This window comes from Hetaerina americana, unplaced genomic scaffold (genome assembly GCF_022747635.1).
Source record: "Hetaerina americana unplaced genomic scaffold, ioHetAmer1.1.p SCAF_4, whole genome shotgun sequence".
Lineage (NCBI taxonomy): Eukaryota > Metazoa > Arthropoda > Insecta > Odonata > Calopterygidae > Hetaerina > Hetaerina americana.
In genome coordinates this window covers 21862744-21888356 of record NW_027286985.1, presented here as the reverse complement: position 1 = coordinate 21888356, position 25613 = coordinate 21862744, and the positions used below count along the sequence as shown (strand labels likewise).

Sequence of the window (25613 nt, the reverse complement as noted above, 5' to 3'; positions counted from 1 at the left end):
AAATTTTCAAAGGTGGATTCATGTATAGGTTCCAGTTAAAGGCAGACCAACGGTTAAGCATCGCTGAGTGTGTGGAATAAATGTGAGTTGAGGCTCAAACCTGAGATCAAAAATGTTTTGGCCATATTCCGACCCAACAGTGCTTGCTTTTATACAACGATTTTTGGTTCATAACCCCTTTAATATGGACTAAACCGTTTGAATTGTCTTGATATTCAATTGGCAGCGAAGAAACGAACGCATACACCACACGTTCGGTCGCTTGAAAGAAAACCTTGTTTTCAAGAAGAAATTTGACCGTGCGTAATCTTCTCGCGTCAACAAGAGAAGAGCGCAAGCTTGCGGTATTCGCTGTTCACCCCTTTCTTTCAAACCGGCCGACGCAGCAGCGCTCCATTTTAATCCGCCTTCTTTTCTTCCCGCACAGGTTCGCCATCATTCAAGTCCGCGCGCGCGTGGCGTCCAAGTCAGCGGGACGAGTCCGGAGGAGGCCGACGGTCGAAAGGGACGCTTGGCAACACCGCCTCGACTGCGCTGCACGGGGAAGAAGGGCCTCATTATTATTTGTGACGCGCCGCCGAGTGAGTTGCGAGGAGCGGAGCGATGGTGGAAGAGTGAACTCGGTCCATGCTCGAGGGAAGGAATCAAGAGATCTCCCCTGCGTGGACGCCTGAGAGGAATGACATCTCTCCGCCCGGCCACTCGAACATCTTCCCGTCAAATCGACGCGTCATTCGTCCCGGGCAGTTCAAATTCCTGCTCGATAACTGGATTTCACTCTCGTTCTAACATACTGTGTGGTGTCGGCGACGACCGTCGAACAGTTCGTCCTCGTTGAGCGATAGTCCACTCACTCGAGCCAGCTGGGTTCCCCCTTCCTTGCCTGCGGTGTCGGGAGGGAAACAAAGGAAGCGCGAGGAGCTTCGATACTGTTTACGGCCGAGGGAGCGGGAGCGAGCTCGCGTGGCTGCGGCGGCCGATCGCCTCCTCCTACCGTGAGGCGACTGCGCTCCCGATGGGAAAAGTCCCACGGTAGGGCGGCGGGTTGAGAGGGGAGATAGAGGTGGGGGAGAAGAGTCACAGTGTGTGTCGTGCCGCCAGTGAAGATATCGGCCGATCACGGAGGCCCCTTACGTCGCACCCGTCTCCTGTTCACTTCGGCGGGAATAAATACGGTTGCGATTCGCTCGCGTGGCCTGTTCCTTTAGGGAGGAAGAACTCAGTCATCGTGGGGGAGGGGCCCGGGAAGGAAGCATTCGTGCACCACCTGTGGACTCTCGTCACTTCGTCTTCCCTTTTCCCTCGTGTTCCCCTTGCCTTCATGTGCCTCGAGGCAGGAATGCTCTCATTGGGGTAAAAACACGATAAAATGGACTGTTCGGTGGTCAGGAACGACAGTTTCCTGGGAGGGGTTGAGATCCTAGGACGAGAAGGAGGTTGGTTAGGGGAGACTTCAGGAAGCCTTGGTAGCAATTATAATAAGTTGGGTTGTACTATCCCCGTGGTGGAAGGCAGTACGATCCTAAGAAATAATTAGGGAAGAGAAAAGTGAATAAGAATAGGAAGAACGATTTCGTTCGTACCTCTCTTTCCACGTCTTTCCAGAAGTAAAAGGGACCAGTTACATTAGTTTGCCTACGTCTTGTAAGTGATCGTGGTGCGGAAGATTAAAATAAAATATTAGCGAATTATTACTTGTTAGTGTTGTTCGAGAATGAAATTATTGTTTTCAATTGTAAGCAAAAATAAACATTGAAATTTCGTGATTAGATAGTTTTTAAGGACTGAAGAACACAACGTTAGGCGTTGGGTGAATCAATATTTCCGTGTTTAGGGATCTTTATCGTGATCTGTCATGTGCGTGGGCTTTTATGTATTACATTCTTTGGTACTTATCGTGTGGTAATTCCGAACGCTTCGGAATCCTCACCTTACCCTTGGCCCAGGGGTGATAATTCCGCGTACATTTATTTCCTCGGCTCCTCAGTGGAATCTTCGCTCCCGACACACTCCCGAATGTCTCAGGGAGTGTGAAATTGATTTTTAATCCGCGAGTGTCTCATTCGCCGCTGGAGACGAGGGATCTTGGGTCCCGGGTGCCTTCGTCGATCTCCTCAAAGAAGTAAGGACCGGCGATATGTGGAGCGCCGTGTGCCCAGCCAACCCCACCCCCGGCGCGTCAGACTCTGGGGGTTCATCTTCGTCCCAGGGGTCCTCCCCCCCAGCGGCCACTGCCCCCGCGTCGAGATCCAAGCATAGCGCAACCCTCGTCGGGGGCCACGTGTACCTCTTGGGTGGTCGTAACGGGAATATACCCCTTAAGGATTTTTGGAGATACAGCCTCGGTGAGTACTTATATCTTATATCCTTTCTTCCCCCCCCCGCCTCTGGACCCTTTTTCGTGTCTCCTTCCCCTCCCTTGTCCTCTCGTCCTCCACCATCCCGGAGCTATTTCTGACCTTCAAACGGAATTTAATGTAAAGTGAGAAATGATATTGTTCGTTGGCCCGATGATGATTTTCCCGAGCCATGCTGGGTAAATATTTCAACGTTTGATTTCGTTCGTGATGCGGAGATGATTCATATCACCCAAGCCTCAATAGTCTACTCCCCAGCTATTGGTTACCTACTATATATTTCAATTCATCTCTGCTCCGAATTTCCACTTATAATTAAAGCCTCAATTTATCTTTCTCCCTAGTATCACCGTCCTTTAAGGACATGTTTAACATTTGTGCCACAGTACAAAATTCATATTGAGTTAACGCCTCTTAAATCTTTGTATCATTTGTCTGCTATTTATCCGTGCCTTCCGTAAGGTTTGCTCATGACAATGCGCAAGAGGAACGATTCCTCCGAAGAAAATTCTGTATTATTCAAAACACGTTGACGAAAATATTACCCGCATCTCTTCAGCAGTTTTAACTGACGTAACGTTGACCGTCAGCTCAGGATTCTTTCTCAGAATCCATAAAAATTACCATTAGAGAAATAGAGCAAGTTGGTCGGGGAATTGGGTATTAGGCAGAAAAAAAAGGATGTACGCGTATGAGACGTTGAGAGGTGGGGGAATGTTGAAGGCTCTTACGTAAGGGAGAATGTTGGGTAAACGAAGGAGAGCTAAAAAGAAAATAGACTTTTCGAACGAAATGAAGGGGGCGGACACTGTCAGAAGGTCAAGAACCAGTTTATTTACTGATTATTACTCTGTAATAGAATAAATATTTAGGTTTATTAATAGGATTACTATCTTTTCCCTACTCTCAATTTCTTTCTTTTTATCAATCTCCCTTCATTATGTACTTTTTCTGACCGTCGTAAGTCTGGCATATCCCGTCCCTATTTACTTGTAATTATGAGTTTTCGTTCTTTAGCTTTTCTACCTCCAACACTGCTCTGCAACATTTCGTGAATTATCATCTGTCACATGTAAAATCGAATATATTATCCCTGTGTATTTGGATAATCATTTACTATGTCACCCTGAGTTGAAAACTGCAAATTGATAATGAAACATTAAAATATTTAAATCTTATTCCCGGGAAATAAATATGAGTTAGAAAATCTCTAATCTAAAAAACTATTTTACTCAAATGCATCAGACTTTACTCCATGCAACGCTTGAAAATTCAGACACGGATACATTAGTACTCTTCCGCAGATGTTTGTTGGAATGATTTGTTTCGCAGTGTTACAACTTATCAGAAAGAAACGCTAGTAGTGTTTAAACTTCATTGTTAGATCTTAACTGTAGGAGGCGTTCGAAGTTTTTATGTTTATATACCCTAATTCTATGTTCAGTCTTTTTAACGTATGATGATTTAAGATTGTGAAACTCATTGTTTCAAAAAGTATGTATGGAAAAGTACCACTGTATCTGTGTTTTAATATGCATTTTTTAAATTTATTTAGAAAATATCGACATCCACGAATGCCTGCCCTTTTAATTCTTTCGTATTCATTCAAATCCTTCAGTGGCTAACCTCTCTGGCGCCATCTTTTTATTAATTCCATAGAATGTGTATACCCTTGTCAGCTTTCTCTCTCATTGCATACCTTTATTAATGCAATTTAATGCAAACACGAATCATCGTTTGTAAGGAGCGCATTGTTCCCAATTTATTTCCTTAAACTCGAAGCTCATAATCTGCCAATGGCTGATTTTATTGTTACATGAAAACACAATTTCCATCCGTCTATCCATCCTCCTTTTTTCAAGACTAAAATTTTGCCTCATTAATGTTTCTCACAATGAGAAATAAATCAAAATGGCAACAGTTTTTTGCTGCCCTTTTAACAAGTCACGTTGGATAGTCGGGAAAGCAGAAATATGTAGCCTCCTGTTTATTATTTTACCCTAGGATGTGGAAGAAGACCAGTATATTATATTGACCACGTGGCGAAAAAATGTTTTATCACTATTCGTGAATTCATCTGTTACGACCGAGGAAACATCATAGAAATCGAATAATGTTATCTCATGGTTATTTGATCCCTTCGTTTTCTTTCACTTGTTACTTCGTGTTCTCCCTTTCGTCCCCTTCCCTCCAAGCAGTCTCTCATCACTTTAGTGCGCCGCCCGTGGCCCCTCGAAGGGAATGCTCTCCGCTTCTTTTTCCCCTACCTCGTTCCTTCTGCGCGGGTTAACACGGCAGTGAGAGAGACTTCTGCCTTGGGCGAAGGCCAGCTCACGTTGGTCTCCCTCGTGATTCTCCCGAGGTCGCTCATACCCCCCTCCCTCCCCCCCTAATTTCGTCCACCCGCCCTCCACCTCCCGCTCGCCGTTTTGGTAATCGTGTCCCCCTGAAAACGTCCCCACTGTCACACTCCCCAACAAACCCTGCCGTTTTCGACTTCGGCGTGGATAGTTAAGTCATCAGACGTCAAAATCCTCTCCCAGGGAGGCCTTTCAGTCGGGAAAATCTGAGAAAATTCGAGAATTGTTCAACTTTTACGCATAATTTCGGGAAAAAATGGAGTATATGGGCGAAGGATATATTTTTAAGAGCATGAAATTTCGTATGTGAACCTGTAATATGATATGGGGATCGAGAATCATTGATGAGAACGATGTTCCTGTAAGTTGCGAGATCTTTCCGTGTTTGCCTTTGGGCGCCGTGAATGCAGGATTTGGCGGAAACCGTAGCTGCCATGGGACCGGCTGCGAAGGTACTGACAGGGCGGCAATGAAGGGAGGACACGCAAAAAGTAACTGACCAGATTCCAAAAATTCCGGGAAAAAGGAGGAAAATAGACGTCAGGAAAATCGGGAAATAATTGGGAATGGGTTCCACTATCTCTCAGTGATGATGCACACGTTTTGTGCTTTGAGGCAATTTATATTAAATGCGAGTATTGCTTCGATTTTTTTCCTTCGAGCGATATTATTTTTTTTTCCTTCGTTGATGTGCTTTGAGGCAAGAGGACCGAAGGTGAGAGACCTCTAGATTTTGACGCGGTGAATAATGTTTAAAACCAGTGGCACAGAGAAGAAGACTTGCGACCAAGATTTAAATACGTTGAGAAGTGATAGGATGTTGCCACGCATAATTCGAAGAAAGGAGAAATTGTGGATGGAGGTGGTACTAAGAGGTATGGGGGTGACGACGGTTGCGATATAAGGAACAATGTTGGGCACGCAAAGGATATGAAAGAAGAGAATAGGCTTTTACGATGGCGGGTTTTGATGTAGAAATATGAAGAACTGAAGGAGTAAATGATGTAGTACAGCAAACAAGAGGAGACCACGCGATGCGTGATAGAGGCTAGGGCCCACGATACACCTTCCTTAAACAGGAGACTAGGAACGTGTACCTGTTAAGTTAATGCACAGTGTTCTAAATTTTGCTGCCGTCATTGAGTAGTTTTAATGTGTCCCTAACCTTATGTGCATTTGGGTTAGACGACAGATTAAAATAGGTTCACTTTAGTCACGGTCAGACGGATTTTAATTATCTTTCATACAATTCGTTTACCACAAAAAACCTTGGTTAATCACAGTCGAAATTTGAGATACCTTAAAGTTGCAAATTTTCCCGTTATTGCATCAAGAGGTACATATTTTATCGGTAGGTTATTCAGGTAGACACCATTAAGGTGACTTGGGAAGGGTCTACACAACCTCTGAAATAGTTAACAAAACAACCTTTATTAATATACTTAAAACCGTGTTAAAAAATATCTCTAAATATGTGTAATATATTAAATATCTGTATTTCGTAAAACGGTTTGGTAATGGTCTCAAATATATTATCAAAGGTTATATTTTTACAATCTCTTTCAGGGGTTGATAGAAGACTCCCGTTTCATCTTAACTATCCGTCCGCCAAAATACCCTAGCAGTCAAATATTTCCCGATTGATGATTCATCTCGTCTACATCTTTCAAACCTTTTCCACCCAAGGCATTTCATTGAAGTCTATACAATAATGGTCCAGATTTAAATTTTTTATTCATTTATTGTTTACTATGAATTCCCTGAAATATTAGTCGCACGATATATAGTCGTACTCGTAAATTTTATCGTAAACGTTTCAGATAATAGTTTTCTGCCGATGAACCATTTCTCTTTAGCATCAAAGTTTTTTCTCTTTTAAATATTTTAAAGTTTAATTAAAAGAAAGGAATCGCTAATTGCTAGGTTATATAATTATTTATTTGTATTCCTTATTACCTAACAAATCTATATTGCATCAATTTCATAAAATACACAGGCGTTCAATGTCAGTAGAGACCTGTTTGATGATAATTATCAATTGCATAGCGAGCTTTGCTTGAAAAAGGGGAATTATTGGTGAAGCAAACTGCTCATAATGACTTTCATATTTTTTCATGCAAAGTTTCATTTCAGTTTGCAAAGCGCAAAAGTACGTTCATATCCATATAAAATGTTAGAACGTCACCTGATGGAGTGGTCATTCAATGAAATCTGGATCGGAAGTTGTTTCTTAATGGTGTTGCAAAATCGCATCTATTAAATGTAATTTGACGATTCTCCCGAAGGGGAGACCGGTTAAATCCCTTTCTCGACTCTAAAAATGGTAGAATCGCCCCATTTCTTTCAAATGTTAGGTCTGTTTTCTAAGGAAAATCACAAGAATGGCTCACTTCATGATATGGTGCCTTTGACGTATTAGTTATAGAAGAAGTACAGGATGACGTGTGTCATGCCTGGGGATTGAATTGGTAGTCAGTTTTATGAAATCGTCCAGAATCGTCCAGTGGCGTTCAGAATAGCATATATTTTCAAGCGTTGAAAGATTATACGAATCACGTTAAAATTGAATAATTGATGGTTTACTTCTTATCTAATCTCGATTGGTAGAGACGTCATTGCGTTTACTTTTACCAAAACGACAGTACACAATGAGGCTCTTGAGTTCATTCCGTAGAACTCTAACGTCAATGTTGATAAGTACTTGCATGCCACACAAGAACTGATTCATTATCTTTCAGTGTAGCGTAATTATAGTGGTGGTTTGATTCTTAAATATATCTCGTTTGAGTATGAAATTTTATGTGAATCATTCGATGTTATTCGCAGCAAATGAAAATCTTCCTTATGATGCAGTAAACAGCAGAATCTATCTTCCTTATTTGTTGTTATTTTCTCAGTTGACTTTAATTTTTCCTTGATTTTTGTGCATTTTATTTATCAGCATGGCTAATTTGTAAGGTTTCTACAAATATGTCTTTTTAGTCTCAGTGTGTCATTTCTGTTCCTAGGAAATTGAACCTTTGTCCAGCGCTCTGTCGCGGGGACCGCTGAGTCACACGTCTATTTGAAGTACTTCCCCTTTTGCTTGACCTCGAGGCGTTCAGGTTCAAGCTTCGCATCGAATGTTATCATGTTCAAACAAAGATAAAAAAAGTATGCTTTTCCTTCAGCGAAAATGTCTCACGGAAAAAAATAGTACTTTGGATCACGGAAAGAATTTTTATGCCTTTTTACGATATTTCTTTTGGTCTGATGATGATGATACATACACTTTGCCACTTGCCTAATGCTCTAGTAATAATCAATACTTATCAATACCGTCATGAGCGTTTTTCGTTTGTAGCTCTTGGGCCACAAAGTGAATAACGGCCAGATAATATAATAAATGAGATCAATGCAGGAAGTCAAGTTAAAACCTAGCTAACTCGGCTGGATCTTTTACTCAAAAGAGAAACTGTTTAAGGCACTATGAGATCGAGCATTATTCATGGCGTACTCACTGGCTTTTTACGAGAATGTCTCGATCGTTCTGAAACAACCAGGTGGTTACCAGAGGCCGAAGGGTTTTTATTGTGTCGGTCTGTCTTTGTACTGCTAATTTCGTATTTAGGGTTACTTTTAGAATACCCATAGTTTCCGCAAGCATTATCAGTTGATTTCATTCAGGAATGAGTCAACTGAATGCATTGAAAGGTTATGGAGATGGGGCCACTCTATAATGGTGATGAGGAAAAATTATGTGCCACATCAATATGCTGCTAATTCATACGCACTAAGTCGATTACGATGAAGATATACATGATGTACAACGTCAAAGTTATTTAATCAATAACGCACTAAATATAAGTTCAATTATATGTTACTTTCGGGACCTATTTTGCGCCAGGGCAATTATCAAATTATCTTTCGTTGGCAGATACCCACGATGTCGTCACAAACACTCTTGACGCCTCTTTAAACTATACGGCTCTGATGTAATTACGTATCTCTTAGGGAGAATGATCTATTCGTTTGTAGTTACCTGGCGATATATTCTTTGCGGGGAATCCTACTAGAAATAGATGTTTTATGTTACTATCCGAAGGAAATAGCGGCATACCTGGCTTAAACAAGTCACCCAAGTGGTAATTGGAATAACATTGAAAAATGAGTCTAAATGGCCAAGCGGTCGGGTTATATTGGATAGAATAATTAGCCATCTGGTAACCCAAATGGTGCGGGGTCGATTTTTTCTTTCGCCAAGGGCAATGCACAACTTAATTTTAGTTTTCCTTTTGTAAATTTATTACAGGCATCAGTGAATGGAATTTTGATGAATATGAGGGTTTGTGGGTCGTTCATGCTCTTAGGAACAAATAGAAAAGCACGGGTAGATTTTTTTTATTTTTCAGCGTAGTCAGCTTTAAAATAAAAAAATATTACAAAAACAATAACATGGTTAGCATTTGGTGAGAGTATTATTTCAGTATCCTATTTTCCGACCCAATAAGTACATTTATATGATGTTCATAAATTATAACTTTAGGCAGTCTTTCTGAGTTATTGCGGGTCTGATTTTAAGGGCCACCTGGTTTCCGAATTCAAAGCAGCAATTACACAATTAAGTCAATGGATTACGTTCCAATAGTAATGGATTGTGTAGGTGTGGTGAAAGATTCTCGGCCTGACACGGGGATGGCGTTCTATTCGGTGAAAATGTAAGATTTCTGCCTGAATGCACGTGTCAATAGTTCGTTGGACAATTTTTAACTTGATCTCCTAAGTATTTCGTTTACAACTATTGTTGCAGCAGACGTATTTCGTGTTTCTTGTTAAAATAGAAAAACATGAATATCGTGTGGTCATAAAATTCCTCGTTTTGCATGGATCAACCCGTAAGGAAATTAAACCGATGTTAACCGAATTGTACGGGGACTCTGCTCCTTTAATGTCAACAATAAAAAAGTGGGTAGCTGAATTTAAACGTGGTCGCACATCCCTCGAAGATGACTAAGTGAAGGACGGCAAAAAACCGCAACCACATTGGAAACCATCGAAAAGGTGCACAATATCGTGTTGGCGATAGGCTATTGAAGTAAAGTGAGATAGCTTAGGCCGTGGGGATGTCTGAAAATAGGGTGTGAAACATCTCGCAAACATAATTAGAGATGCGAAAGCTCTGCGCAAGGTGGGTGCTGCATTTGCTTAATGCCGATCAAAAGCATATACAAAAACGATTTTCGCAGCAACGTTTGGGCCGATTCAAGAGGAAACCGACAGATTTTTTGCGGTTATTTTTCACCCCGGATGAGAAATGGGTCCACTACTACACGCCAGGAACTAAACAGCAGTCGAAGCAGTGTGTGGAAGCCTGTGGTTCAGCGCAAAAAAAAAGCGGAGTCGATTGCATCTGCCGTAAGGTCATTTCTTGTGTGTTTTGGGATGCGAAAGGGATCCTGTCAATCAATTACCTTGAAAAGGGCAGAACAATAATAGGTGAATATAACTCCAACCTTCTTGACCTGTTGGATGGCAAAATTTGCAAAAATAGGCCTTGCTTCTAGAAGAAAAAAATCTTTCACCCGTGCAACCTGCTGTCACCTGTTCACAAAGCTCCGTTGGTGATGGGAAAATTTACCCAATTTGGGGTACGATTACCACGGCCATCCCTCTATTCTCCTGAGTAAGCACCTTCAGACTTCCATCTGTTCCCAAACTTGAATAAATTTGTTTCTTAGAAGCGCTTCGCGTCCAATTAAGAAATTGAGAGGGCCGTAGATGAATATTTTCACAGCCTTCCAGACTCTCACTTCCAGGAAGGAATGCTGATGTCCGAGAAACGCTGGACCAAGTGTATTAAAGTCAAGGGATATTGTGTAGACTAGTTAAATCATTCTTTTACCAAACATCGAAGAAGTTCATTGAGGAACCGAAAACTTTTCATGTTATCCTCGTACATGCACGAGCACCAATGTTTTTGCTATTCCATATTTATCATGTGTTATAGTCTATCTTTGATTAACTTATGTTGATTGTTGTTTTCATGCAGTATCCGGCACAGTTTAGAAAATTAGCATATTGAGTTAAAATAACTTGTAGTCCTTTGGATTACTACGATATGGGAAGATTTAAAGGCCAAGGCAACTTCAAGCTTATATTCTCTTATGCTTAAACGCCAAGTTATTCCTCTACTAGTTTTAGAGCCTTTTAAGAAAATCCTTTTCGGAGTGTATAACTGCTCAGGCTAAAATTGAGATCTGAAGGTTTTTAGAAATCGACTGCTACCAATGTTCTAATTTCTTGTCGAGGTAATGTTAATGAGGGTACTCTAACTGTGGGTAATCGTCATCGCTAACCACAAAGGAATCGGAGTTTTCTATTGATTACAAGGAAGAATACGCATTGAATCTTAACTTACCATGTGTTTTTATCCAAGAGGACTAACATTGAGTGTAGTCAGACCACATGTAGGAAATTGCTTTCATATGTCATCCACAAGAGTTACTCTGCCACATTCCAACTTTCTCTCCAATGAGAGAAAAACGTTCTGCGGGGAAACAATATTTTACTGGTTGATTATAGTGCAGTATCTTATCATCGAATTGATCCGTGTTTAGGTGGTTATTCTAATGCGCGTGTGGTGTATCTGTTGCGCGCGTGCCTTTATGGCAAGAATTTAGTTCCAGTTTTGGAAACCTCACGAGGAAAGTTTTAATCAACTGAGTTTATCCGCTCAAAAACGCTAACTTCTCGAGTATTAAAAGTCTCTAAATCTTGTAGGATCCTTCAAGGGTGAAAGTTCTTAGCATAGCGTAGATAATTAATGCTTCATATAATTGGTTTGCTTGAAATAATTGGCCCTGGTAGGCATGCTAATAACACCCAGCAGCCCTATCCACCGTTTGAAATAAACATGGAAAAAAATAAGTCCAACAGCCATGCCACATCGATGTGAAACTTACCCTCGATGTTGAATTTTCCGTGGTCTGTAAAAGTCGCCGGCACCTGTCTGAAGAGTCTATATAATCTGCAGGAAGTGTCCCAGCCACTTTTATGAGACAATTGACTCTGGTCAATCGCCACGATTCCCTCAATCGACTCCGATTTCGGTCTCAACGGGAGTTTTGAGGTGGTGGCGTCCCTTCGGGCTCAACACCCCCTCTCGCTCCCGAGGAGAGAAAGCGGCGGGGGTGCGACGACCTCCCCCCTTTCGCGATCGCGCTCCCCCTGCGCGGGGCGAGGGGAAACGGGAGAATTTCAAGGGGAAGTCACATATTTTTGTGTGGTCTCTCCAGGATTCGTGTCCACGGCGAGGCACGCGGGGACCTTTTTCTCGATTCTTGGCGCGTAGAAAGAATAATATTCCCTTCCCTGTTTTCCTTATTGTCGCTCCCCGCCGTCCGATGATCCCTCCCTCCCTTTTCACATCTACATTACCTACTCAATACCCTTCAAGCCACCGCGAGGGCGTGTGGCAGGATGTTTGAGCACGTGCTCGTAGTGATTAATATCAGGTTACTCATTAATCTGGTACTCGTATAGTATGACTTAATTGCGCGCTATTGCGTGGCTTGAAGAGTATTGACCGAAAATTCGTAGGCGCTGCCGCCTTTCACAAGGGAGAGAAGGAACTCTCTACATAGCTAACCGGAGGGGCCCGGGTTCGATTCCCGGCCAAGGTACTCTGGGCACCTGCAGTCCACCCAAGCTATGTGATTTTTAGGGTACCAGATCTTCCTGGGAAACCATAACCGGCACAGGGAAAGGAACTGGCCCCCCTACCCTGATGTGTGAATTTCACGCGCCGTCGGGCTTAGTACTGGGCGAACTCTACCATCACCTACCAAAGCGACCTTCGGGTTGATTACTGTGTTTATGGTTTTTTTATTCATAAATAGGTGCGTGTACTCCCTTGTGTCCTCGTAAAAGGACACTAACTTCATAGATGTTTTCGACTAGGTCTTCAGGTTAGATTTGTCTCTTTGGGAAGCCTCGGCGGAAGGTATGCAAGGGCAGGGAAGGTGGGGAAGGGATAGTGTTAGTTTAACGGTGGAAGTTGAGATCGGGCTTTCACCCGGGGTTCACACGGATAAAGATTTGGAGAAAGGGAATATAAATACTTAAAAGACGAAACCGGGTTGGTGGGAAAGTCAAAGAGTGCGGATTCCAAGCAGAAGAAGAACTTCCTTCGCCGGGAATTGATCCATGGACCTTCGACTTGCCGGGTCATTGCTCTACAAATGTTTAGCTATCGAGGAAACGTAATTTACCACTGAAATTCTTGGAGGCTAATGAAACCTTGTGCCTCGATTCTTTGGCCAAGAGAATGCGATATAAAGATATCTAGTCTAAATTAAAGATATCTATAGCTATTGGCCTCGTGAGGATTGAAGATCGGTTCTGTAACCTGTGTAGTGGCTTCCCACTCCGAAGACCCAGGTTCTAATTCCGGCCTAGGCAGGAGTTTTCATTGCTATCCCGGTATCAAGCGTACTTAGGTGCCCTGCGTAGAGCACTTAAATTGAAATACATTTTCCGTGGGCTGGGATGTTATATTGTGGGTCCCTTGGTGCGTTTCGTTAAGAGTAAGCTAATTTAGTGATAACATACTCTTAGTATCTCCCTCCTTGGAACCCCTCACATCCATATCCACTAAAATATCCACGTATACCTAATTCCGTTCGTACCTTAAGCTAGCCTCTCTTGATAAATAGTCTCCACTCAGACGCAGTCATCCGTTTCTCTCGAACTTGAACTTTGTGAAATTTTCTCCTGCCCCGCCCCCCCCCGTCTGCTTGTTTCGTCCGGATTATGATCTCTTAGGCGGAGGAGGAGGGGGAGACCGCCAACCTTCTCCCGCCCCTCACCTCGCGTGCCCCGCCCGAGACTTGCTGATTCCGCGTCGTGGAGGTCATTCCGTTTCGATGTGGGGCAAGTTTAAGAGAGGTTCCGTCGTCCTTGAATACTTCGCTCGCCAAAAGTGATGACCCCACATGAGCGCGGTGAATGAAGTCCTTTTCATTTCGTTCCCCTCCGGATTGTATGCGACTCGTTGTTTGCTTATCCTTCTTCCTCTGCATTCGCGGTGCTTATGTCTCGCGTTCTCCTCGACCACTGCCCAAGACGTAGTTGTCCGATACGTTTTCCTTAAAGCTCTTACGTTCCTATCGCAGTTTTTGTTCAGATGCTACGCAGAAAATTTGGACCTACCAAGCACATAAAAATCCTATGTAATTTTGATGCCGTGCTCTCATACGATTTTCATCGCGTGCGCAATACGCGATGGCGTATTGCTCGCGTGGCATCTATTTATTGTTGGAATTTTCGATAGTATAGTCTAAAATGAGACCATTTCTAGCGAAGAGGCTCCTAATGCAGTCAGATTTCGCGCGTTTCCCTATAGCAAAAATCGTTAAGGATTTCATATTTTTATATAAAAACACATAGACACTTTAATCACCATGAAGGTCGGTTTGGTAGATCGTGGTAGAGTTTACCCATACTAAGCCCTATACGGCGTGTGAAATTTACATATCAGGTTAGGGGGCCTGTGCCTTTTCCTGTACCGTTTATGGTTTCCTAGGAAGACCTGGTACTCGAAAAATCATATAGCTTGGGTGGAACTAAGGATGCCCAGAGAGGCTTGCCCGGAAATCGAACCCGGGCTCTCCGTTCCCCTGTTTTCACGTAATATTTTTATATTTTATACTACGAGTATTCACTATTTTTATCTTTCAATGTTGTTCTCTGAGGAAAATCATAGCTACATGATTTGCACAATAGCTATTGGGAAAAGTTTCGGAAAGGCTCCCTGGTTGGCGGATTCCGGAAGGTCTTTAAGTGAATGCCTGGAAGCTTCTTTGACGACATTTAGGGTCCCATGGTGGTGTCCTTTGAGGAAGGGTTTCACTTTTGGAAATAGAAAATAGTCAGATGGTGCCAATTCGGGACTGTAAGGGTGTTGTGGAATCGTCACGATGTCGTTGTTTGTCAGGTTACCTTGGAGAAGTTGTAGCTGAGTGCCATCGGGACGAGTTTACCGCCAACATTTCGAATCACCGAACTTTCAGTGATAATGATGTGCGCTGAACTTACCTATTTAAAAAAGACCTGCGAGCATGCGCGCACTTAACCAACAGTCTCAATTCAGCACTTCAAGCACACGTAGCACGCTGTCGTCAGTTCTTGTTGTCGACGACCGCCCAGCGTGGGGCTCGTCCTTCATACTCTCTCAGCTGTCTTTGAAGAGCTTGTACCACTTGAAACATTCAATTTGTGACATCCTTGAACACTTGGAAAATCATGCCCAACGTCTCCGTACCTGATGTTCCCAGCCCAGTGAAACATTTGTGGCGTACCACTCTTCACTCGTTCGTTGAATGTTGCCCTTGCACCGAGTCACTCAACAAGGATCCACTAAAGGCACGATCTAGCCTGAGCGAACGCTCGCAGACGCTTGGCGCTTGGAGCTTGTTGAAGGTCAGACCCCCCATCACCGAGCCTGCGCGGTGCGAGCGCACTGCAACGTACAGTCACGTCAGGAAAAAATTGTTCCGGATACTTTTTATCCAAACCATGTAGAACAGTTGTGTTTGAGTGGTGGGAAAACTATAATTTATTTTTTGCCCTTCATAATTCCATGAATAGCAATTATAACATACTGATAAAATGTAATGAGTTGAAATAACCTCGAGGCGTGGGAGCATATTGAGGTGAGCCTTCGACTACTCACAAAAAGAGAGGTTTCAAGTCCCAGTGTCACTGGACTCCCTCAGCTTCTCCCAAGCTCTTTGATTTTTCGGGTGCCAGATTTTCCAAGAAAACCATAAGCGTGGCAGGAAAAAAACTACTCCCCCCCCGCTACTTTCACTGATTTTCTCACAGCATGTTAATTTCACACTTCATAGGATTTAGTAAGAGGTTAGAGGTTAGCTCCACCACCCAGTATCAAACAGACCTTCGAGTCGATTGATGTAGAGAGTAAAAGCCATAAATGATCTGCCACCTGTTATTAATCCCTCACTTTGACTAAAATGAGTCGATAGTTTGAGCCGCTCCAGGGGCTTTAGTGCTTGAAAACTGTGGCGGTTTGGTCCCTGAGAACCCGATGTCAATTCAATTATACCCTTAGAAGCACGCGACCCTCTCAAAGGGATCAACAAGCCAAAAACATTTTTTCAGCCGTACGATGGAAATTTCAGCGATATAAAGTTCGCCACGAAATAAGCTTACGGAAAAAAAAAGCTCGAGGTTTCTTCTTTGGCTGTTGGTTCATAGGTCATTCATGGAATGGAATTTGCGCCAAGTCCCAGTGTCGGAAAATGTGTTCAAGTAGTTTAGATTTATCGGAGTTAAATAATGTCGTACATTCCAGTGACCTCGCATTGTCATTCCTTTGCATTTGCATTGAAGGGGCACCTTATGGAAAAAGGAACTGTTGGGAATATGTATGCTCTCCTTCCTTAAGTGAGCGAGAAAATAGCAATTATAATTGATTGCCGACCAATAATAATATTAAGAATACATTTTCTTTAAATAACTATTTTTTCAGTAACCTTTGATGAGATAATCTTCATTCTAAAGACAAGTTTATGGCAGTCATATATCCTAGTGCATGAATTAAGACGCTATCATACGCATTGCCTCAAATAATTGATGCATAAAATTAATGAGTAATAGTTATCAGTATTTCTTTTTGATAACAAATGCTACGTCTACATGGTATGTAGGATTCATCCTAGTGAGCAAATCGATGTTTGGCAGTCCGACACTCTTTTTGCGATTGGTCTCTGACGCGGAGGAATTTATGGCATGTAGCTAATTTCTTTAAAGCAGAAAGTATATCCATGGAATAGGGAATCCGGTACATTCCATTGGTCTGTGCAAGCGTCCGGAAAGTGAAAAGCCATTAAGTCATTCGCGGCATTAAGTGGAATAATGTTTTCGGTGGCATTCTCTTTGGCATCAGTTCCAACAGAAATACTTGATTATACGCTCCTGAGTTAATATCCTAGACTATAGTACCAGTGACACACTCAATTTATTTTTTCCAACCCACCCCTTCACAAAAAATAAATTGTCTTTTCCTGGTTTCCACAATTTATTGAATTTTGCTTTGATTATCCTCAGCGTTACGCTTCAGTGGTGCGTGATTTGGCGCATTTAGTTCGGGATAATAGGTGTTTATTTTTTCATGATCACGATTTTTGGACATATTTTTATACGTCTCTTGGAAACCCCTAAGGTGCCAATAATCATAAAAACAAAATACCTGCGTGAGCTAAATAAAGAGATTTTCTTATAAAATTAAGACATTTTTGTTTGAAATTGTATCCTTTCAGTAATAAATGAAAAGAAAATGAAATCTGCGAAAGAGTTTACTGCTTACATTAGATGGAAGTGGTGAAATGCATCGAGGGGAACAGAAAGTGAGTCAGGGTATTTTCCGCTTTTAGCGGGGTCATGATAACAGAATTAATTTTCATATCCAAATCATAGTCCAATTCACACTTAGAATTTAGTGTTAAGATGAATAGGCATTTTGGAAATGTAGAATCATTTAGTACTGTTTGAAATCTTACTGTCATAGTTTTGTTTACGTAAAAACATTGGTGTCATATCACACATTTTCGTTCCGAAGAGATCGGATTTCCTTTCGTTGGCCGGAAACCTCTCCGTCATCCACCTTACGTAACACATCGATCGACTCAGGGTACTCCTCTCGAATTGATTCTAATTATTCAGCGATCGAGAGAGGCTGACTATTGTGTCTTCAAGATCCTCGCAACTAGGACACCTGAGTTTTCCGCTCCAGTACTCCAATTAATTAAGCCAGAGTCTTGAGAGAGCGAGAGTGAGGAGGTGATGTTGGGTCGCCTTCGTGGGCGTACGTTCTATCGCGTCCGGCGTCTTCCAAGGGCTCCCCGGAAGATTCGAAGGTCACTTCCGGGGCCTCGAGGGCCTCTGGAGCCCGCCCGCGTCCTCCGTGAAGAGTCTTGGTTGTCCTAATTAAGGTTTCCCCTCCTCGTCACCATGGATGGTTGCCCTTATCTTTCTCTCTCTCTATCTCTCCCTCCCTCTACTTTGGTTGTGGCAACACTTGGAGCTCATCCTCACGTCGCGTCACGCGAGAGCGAATGACGGTCCCTGGCCTCAAAGGAGAATGCCGAAGGTGAGTTAAAATCCGTCCGAGTTTGATGCATGCATAGGGCCAATTCCCTCGTGCATCAGTAACCTCGATAGGGCCTTTGTTCTCCCCTTCTGTCCATCGATTGATTCCGTTAGCCGCTTGTAAAATGCATGGCGTGGATGAAGCCTCCCCCGACGGTGCGAAATTCGATCAATACGTGCACTCCCGTCGCCTTTTGACGAAATATTGCTACTCAAGATGTTTGAATATTTATTTCGCCTCCTCTGAAATTTCGGCGTCTATTTCCATTTTGCGTGAACTGACAATACGATTTAATGAGTAAATTTAGGAGAAATCAAGAATTTATTGAATGATTAAACACTTTGATTTTTATATCGAATGGCATTTATATTATCAATTAGGGCGGGTTTAAGTAAAATACAACAATTTCAAAGTGTTAAAAATCATTCGCCTTGACCGGAATGGCGTCCCCGGCGTCATTCCGGTCAAGGCGATTGTCCGACATTCGTCGATGTCCGACCGCGTTGCACTACAATCCATGAGGTTAAAGCCAACTTTTAAACACGAGGGTGTTTACTTTTTCTGGCTAATTAAATGAAACTGAGTTCGAATCCTGATCAAGGCGAGTGATATTTTAATATTGAATTTGTTGCATTGTACTGCTCATTAGCGGATGACACCGTTGATAGTTACTGTCCCGGTATTCATCGCAGTTTCTTTGAACTTGTGTTTGAATAGTTATGATATCCCATTAATGTTTTATCTACAGGAGAAAGCCGCTCGCCCGAATATTAAGAGATACCCTGGCACGTTATGCTTTCAAATCAGTCGGTGCCTAATGGAAATTATAGTATCTCTAACTCATTGTGCGTGTTTTTTTCTTGATTTTGAAGAGCTATACCAAATCCAGAACATGCCTTTTGCAGCAAAATGTATCGACTGAGAGTATCTTAGATATAGTATGCAAAAAAGGGATATTCAACTCATTTTGACGTCTCATGAGTGCGACTGTTGATTATTCAAGACCAGTAACCAAAATGAGCTTTGAAAATATGGTCGTCCATGCTTTAACGTTTTCAACCCTGTTCGATTCTTTTAGTTTCGAGCACCGATCAAAATATCTCGAGACCTGCTCTGAAATACCTGTGATTGTTGTCATATAATTCCGTAAGGTATACGGTCATCCTTTCCGTCGACAATACACTGGATTATGTGTGAAATCGACAAATATACAGGGTATGTTTCAAAAGTAATGCGATTATATTTTAAAGTAATTTACTGAATAGATTTTTCCAAACACTTACAATTCTTTAAAGTACTGTCCTTGGGTCTCTACAAATTTTTTCCAGTGACTCAGTCATAACCGGTACGCACCCTGGAAGGCGTCTTCGGGAACCCATCGCTAGGTCTTCGTCACGGCTGATTGGATCTCTTCTATGGACGAAAAACCGGTTCCTTTCAGGGCTGCCTAAATCCGAGGGAACAAAAGAAGTCTTTTGGTGCGACGTCGGGACTATAGTGGGGGTGGCGCAGTGTCGGTACCTGGTGTTTAGCCAGGAACTCGTGGACTCGTAGCGCGTTGTAGCAAACGCCTCGGGAAAGAGCTTAGCCCACACTTTCCTCATCGCTAAATCTTCAGTAACAATGCGAAACACAAAATTAGACGACAAATTCAGTTCATTGGCAACCATCTTGATACTCAATTGGTGGTCAGAGTCCCACAATTGTCGAGCACAAGCTACATTGTTATCGTTTTTGCTGGTTGACGGCCACCCAGAGCGTTTTTCGTCGTAAACCTCTCGCCGGCCCTCCTTAAAGGCCTTTAACCACCTCGAAACTTGTGAGTAGGACAGGGAAGAGGCCCCGTAAGCCTTACGAATAATTTTGTTTGTCTCCTCAAGAGATTTTTCAGTTTAGTAAAAAACTTAGTAATCGCGTAGTGTTGCTCGACCGTCGATTCAATTTTTTTATGTGACACGGTCGGCGCGTAGAGGTTCGCAATAACTCACGTTTTGTCGCTTCCACAGCTTACAGAGCACTGAGACCGGTTTTGCGGCAAAGCTTATTGCCCCCCCCCCACTTATTCCAAGTGTTTTGAACCCACCTTAACCAATAAGAGCGGCGCGGGAAATTCTATTGTCTTATCTGTGGAACGCACCCTGTAAAATCGCAAAGTTAAAAAAATATCGCCGTCCGAATCTTTCCCTTGAAAAAATAAACTCCGGAGTCTTTGTTTGACGTACAAAAGAAGGCTTTTGTTTTATTTGAAAATACACAATACAAAAAACACCTATCAAAGCTTTTTTTGACATTCCGCTGCCTAGAATTAAACCGTTATTAATCCGTCCCACGAGTGTCCGGATTTATATTTATTTTTCAGCCAGAAAGAACTCCGCGCCTCCCCTCTCACTTCCCCACACCCTCTTCGAAAACCTCAAAGACTTCTCTGTAAAATCACATGAGCTTCCCCTAACTGCTATCCTGGTCCTCTCCACTCGCTTCCCCCCTGGCACGTTCGACTCCCTTCCCATCCAAATCCAAAGCGGGGGCCAACATGCTTTAAAACCACGCGCCGAGACCGCAGTGGAAAAAAACGTTCAGCTCATGGGGGACACAAACATGGATAAGCGATGGCGTCCCCGTTCAAACACTCTCGAGAGGCAAATTCACTCAGTCTCCCTGCCTAAATTCCCTCCTCCCTCTCTCTAACACCCCCACGTCCATCTTCCCCCACAGCGCTTCAATCCTGGGGTGCGCCTCAATGAGTGAGGTCAGTGCGTGGCGGAGCCGAGCCGGGGAGTTTCCGCTCGTGATAAACCTGAACGAAAAAGAATGGGGGAAACTTTTCCTTCATATCTCACTGTTCATATGGCATTGTTTTCGTTTTGAAAGAAGCAAGGGAACGGTGAGATACTTTTGGTAGACCGCATTACCCCAGGTTTAACTTCGGGAAAGTTTGGAATATCCATTGAAAGGAAAAAAAAATCGCCACAGTATTCATAGTATTCCACTGAATAGGCACTGGTATGACGCATTTCGTGATTTTGTGGCAATATCATGGATCTGTTGAAAATTATAATTTTATCTAAAATATTACAATTTAAGTAGTTTCAATGCGTATTTTTCGATGAAAATTATGGAGTAAATAACTCACCCTTCGGGAAGAGGAATTATCAATCGACCCGAAAGAGATTCAGGAGAGGTGGTAAGAAAATTTAGAGCAATTATATGGCAAAGATATTAGGCCAGCAAATTTAGATACATGGAATATTACGGCGATGAGGATAGTTTATGCCATGGTGCACTCGGCCAAGAGATGTAAAAGGCATTGAAAGAAATAAAATAGAATACGTTTATGGGGGTAAGTACCCACGGAACTACTTTAAGGTTTAGGCTAAACTTTGATCAGTTACAGCCTTTATTTGGTTACTCTATTTTAAAATATTTTCATAGTAGGCGAATGTTGTTTACCCTTAATATTATCTTCGTGTACGGTAATCTAGCACACAACTCGACCGTTTTTATACAAGTAGATAATGTTATCAAGTTCAAGACTTGGGAATGAGCTCAAAGTTCTCTCCTGCTTCAATATTTCCGAAATTGGTATGAAAAAAATATTTGCTTTTGTCCTACCTTTTATTTTTCTGTTCATGACGAACTTATCTCCTATTCGCTACTGGAGACCAGCAAGCCAACACGCCTACTATGTGTTCCCATTGTTTAAAATACCAATATTTTTCGTGATGGACGGAAGGAGAGTTACTCCTGAACCTTAAGAGGATACCGTACCAGCTGCCACGCGTTGATGGCCGGCTCGCTATCAGTTGAAATTGTTCCTTTTTCATGTTATCGATATCTTTTCCTGTAAGCATTGTATGGGAATGCAAACAAGTGGCAAACACAGCTCCTTTTCATACTATTTATTTAAGTAGATGCCGCCGGTTTCCTCTGAACAAGAAATAATCAGGCAACAACCTTTAAAAATGCCCCACACTTTTATGCCGATGACACATATATTTAGGTGCATGTTTCAGAATGTTCATCAGAAAACACCAGTCTAGTATTTAGTCAACTCGTTTTGTTTTACAGGGTTTAACCCCCGTGTGATATATCATTCAATATTCAGTGAGTCTAAATGCACCAACCTAAACTTTTATGAAAAGTGTCAGTAATTTCTTAGTATCACCAAATGCTTTCCGATCTGAGTAACCAAAACATTAAAAGCTTTTCATGCGGATATGGAAGATATGTATAATATAGAAGGCAGGCATGATGGTGATAAGTTTATCTTAAGGTTTATGTAACATGGAACATCACTAGGTAAAAATATGACACTAGAAAGTTAACCATATCCTCGATTGTTCTGAAATTTGACTATGTAACCACGTTACCCACAGAAATATAACGATGTACTCGCCGTCGTGTCCGTATGTCTTAGAAGAAGCTTGCGCTTTGTGCAGTTACTACTCCTATGAGAGGCGATCACCCTGAAATACCGATGAAATATATTTTCCAGCAACAATATTGTTTTGGAGAGGTACGTACGTGGTAACGGTTCTTCATTTGGCGAGACTGGTGATAGCATTGCTCTGAAATCATGGTGAAAGCATGAGAAATAAGGTAATATTCTTTCGAAAGAAGGCGCATGGAGGGACTCACTCAAGCCATAAATCCTCACGGCAAAATATATGAAGGTGTCGCATGGGGAAATGGGGGGGAGAGGGGGGCAGGGTTGTGACATGTGCGGACCCTCCCCGAGTTCTCAAAAGTCGTCGTAATTCAAGAACAGATGCACTCGAAGTCGGGGTGTGTTGGTGAGGTGGGGATGGGGCCGGCGCCCCTTCCCGAACCTTCCTTCCACGCACCCTGGACTCGATAACAGAGGGGTGAGAAAACCTCGTAACCCCCAACTCTCCCCTCTCTCCGAATTCCTTCCCCTCCCTCCACATTTCTTCCCCTCCCCCGTCATCTCCCACCGAGACGCCACCCTCATCACGCATCTCGGGGCTTCAAGAGTTTTGATTAATCTCCGAGGAGCCTTTATACGCATATCTAACTCCTCCCGTCGTCCCTGGCAACCCTAGGGGTGAGCCCACCCAGCCGCTTCTCCCAGGCCGTCCCGAATTTTTTAAGAAAGTCTCTCTCACTAGCAGGGCGTCACCCCTTGCATCTTCGCCAAAACCCCTCCTCCCCGCCCCCACCACTCGGAGATTATTTTTCTCGAGACCAAACCCCCCCCTTTTGCTGCTTCCTTCCTTCCTTCCGGTCTCCCTTTTAAGTTCAGAGACCTCCCCACTATTATCCCTCTCACACCCTTCTGCTCCCTCTCTCCACCTCATCCCGCGACCTCATAAAGACCCCCCCCCACGCCTTCCTCCCATTTCCACTCCCTTTACTTCTATGCCACCTACGTTGGAAGTTTACCTCCTAATCGAGCGCAGCTTAACCCTCTTAAATAGTGTAAATCGTACGGGCGGACCATGTAATACGCTTGGAAGGTCAAGCAAAAATCGTATTTAACATGAAGAAAATACATTGCAAATATTAGCGGAGCTGGATTGAAGACACTTGGTATTATTGAGCGAATGGTGGGATACTCCTCGAAAGAAAAAAGCTAAGGATGATTGTGAATTCACATTTCTGAAATCTCACCTTGAATTTATGTCGTGTATTTCGGACCAAGAGCAGAATTAAATTCTGAATGGAACATTATTCACCGTAATGCAGCCGATTTCTTCAAAAATCATTTGGAGCGAACAGGATTCATGTCAGATGAATACCTCGCAAGATTTCGCGAGGTTATGTGGCGGAGTTGTTTGAGAACCAGCCTTACAAGCAGAAAAATTAACTCATATATTCATTAAAGTGCATGTTAGCTCTTTTGCAAAAATACTCGCAAAAAATAGATGCTTGCGAATATACATCACACAATTATTGTAATGTTTGAATTAATTGTTAGATATTACTCTTGAAATTAATTTGTAACCGTGTTTTTTGGTGTTATATCGCTATGATTTGCTGTACGTGCGAGGGGAGAATGATTACTTATATAATTTACGTTACTGTGCCTGTCTCTGTTTATTTATCCCGCTGATCGGATCTACCAATATAATTCGGTGCTATTATAGTTGTTCTCATATTTTAAGAAAATCCAGGTTCCCAGTACCTTTCCAAAAATCGGAGGACTAGTATGCTCTCTTAGAAAATTAAAAGACTCCCAATTCAATTTTTCCAGCAGAACCATCGTGTTCACTTTCTTATTCTCGTATCACTTGTCAGACATATTATAATGTGAAATTATTAGTTGATAGTCACTAGAAACACAAAGCACGACTTAAACTGCTAGATAAATAGAAAGCTCATAACTTTAATGCTGATAGAAAGGAAAACCATTTTCTTCGCATCACAAAGCCTAGGCACAAGGAGAATTTAAGAGTGATTATCCTCTGAGGAGGAATATGTTAGGAATTCATTTTTCCTTTCGTAATCCGTGTCCACTGACTTAATATACATCTTGGGAATTCTAACTACATGGAAATAAAACTATACCTACCTAACCCAAAAAACCTATCATCTCCATTATGTAGTACCCGCCGCCTAATTATGATGGCTTGCAGTGTAAGATGTAGATGATTGCAATTTACGTTGGCAAAACGGACGACTGAAGGAAATTTCTCAGGAAGATTGAGAGCCGAACAGACCAAAACTAGAAATCCTTTTTCCCTGGCACGTCAATATAGAAAAGAAATCGCCTCGCTCGGCTGTTTGATCTATCCGAAAGTAAATGTTTACATTTCGTTAAAGATTGCCAATTACCATAATGACTGGTGACGTATCACCCCCTGCCACCCGTCCTTGTGGAAACTTGCAGGATAATATGAAGATGTGCTCGCCTTGCTCGCAATTCACCCACATGAGCACCGCCTACTTGCCCGCCCCTCTCTCCTTCCCCCTTCCTCTCTGCACCCCTCGGCATCCTCCGAAGTGTGTCTCCTTTCACCCACCCCTCTTAACTTGGTGGGGGGGGGAGAAGCCTCGCTCTTATTCCACTCCCACCCCCATCCACCCTCCTTCCACCCTCTGGGCACCCCGTTCTCCTTCGCCCCTCGCCCGAGGGAGGCCTTCTCACAAAGCTGCCCCCCCTTGCATCTCCACCTCCCCCATCTTCTCATTCTATACACTCCAGTGTACCCTACCGACCACCCGCCCGTCCCCCTTCTCTCCTTCCCCCAGGACGCCCCCTCCCCGCCCATCTCCCCCTCCTCATTCTTGTATGCGAGACGGCGTCAGGAGAGGAGGAGAACTCAATAGAAATGCTCCTCCAGACTCTCTCTCTCTTTTTATTCCCCACGCCCCTGCCGTTCTTATTCCAACTCTCTTCCTGTCTCCCACTTGCCTCTCTCTCTCTCTCCCTCCCCCTTTCTTAATATCCCACCCGGGCCGCTCCCCCTTCTCCGGGAATCCTCTCCGTCTCTCGCACTTCCTTTTTCTCCTTATATATATGTATTTTTTTGCCCTCCCGAGTCCACGATTCAAGTCACCTCCTCCACCTCTCCCTCCCACTCCCCAGTGGTCTCTTTCGTCGTCTTTATCCCCGGGCGAAATTGGAAGTGTGCACCTGTAGAAAAAGTATATTTTTTTAAGCATGGGTGAAGGGGGTGGAAAGGGAGTATAATGGCGCGGGCGGAGAGACCTTCTGCTGCGAGGAGATATGTTTACTGTAAGCACGCAGCTAAAGCAAGTCGGGAGGCACAGAGGGGAGTCGTG

General features: G+C 43.0%; 1 protein-coding gene and 1 long non-coding RNA gene across 2 annotated transcripts in view; both read left to right on the top strand.

Annotated features, from left to right (window-relative positions):
• LOC139692315 (uncharacterized) overlaps positions 1-1542 on the top strand; it is a 158767-nt gene extending 157225 nt beyond the window's left edge. Inside the window, exon 3 of the long non-coding RNA XR_011701732.1 lies at positions 428-1542. This is a non-coding gene — a long non-coding RNA (uncharacterized lncRNA). The remainder of the gene's footprint in view (positions 1-427) is intronic.
• Positions 1543-1782: 240 nt separating this feature from the next.
• Positions 1783-25613, top strand: part of LOC139691921 (uncharacterized) — a 390242-nt gene continuing 366411 nt past the window's right edge. The window contains exon 1 of the mRNA XM_071589869.1: positions 1783-2345. Coding sequence (XP_071445970.1) covers positions 2138-2345 — 208 coding nt within the window. The 5' untranslated portion in view covers positions 1783-2137. The remainder of the gene's footprint in view (positions 2346-25613) is intronic.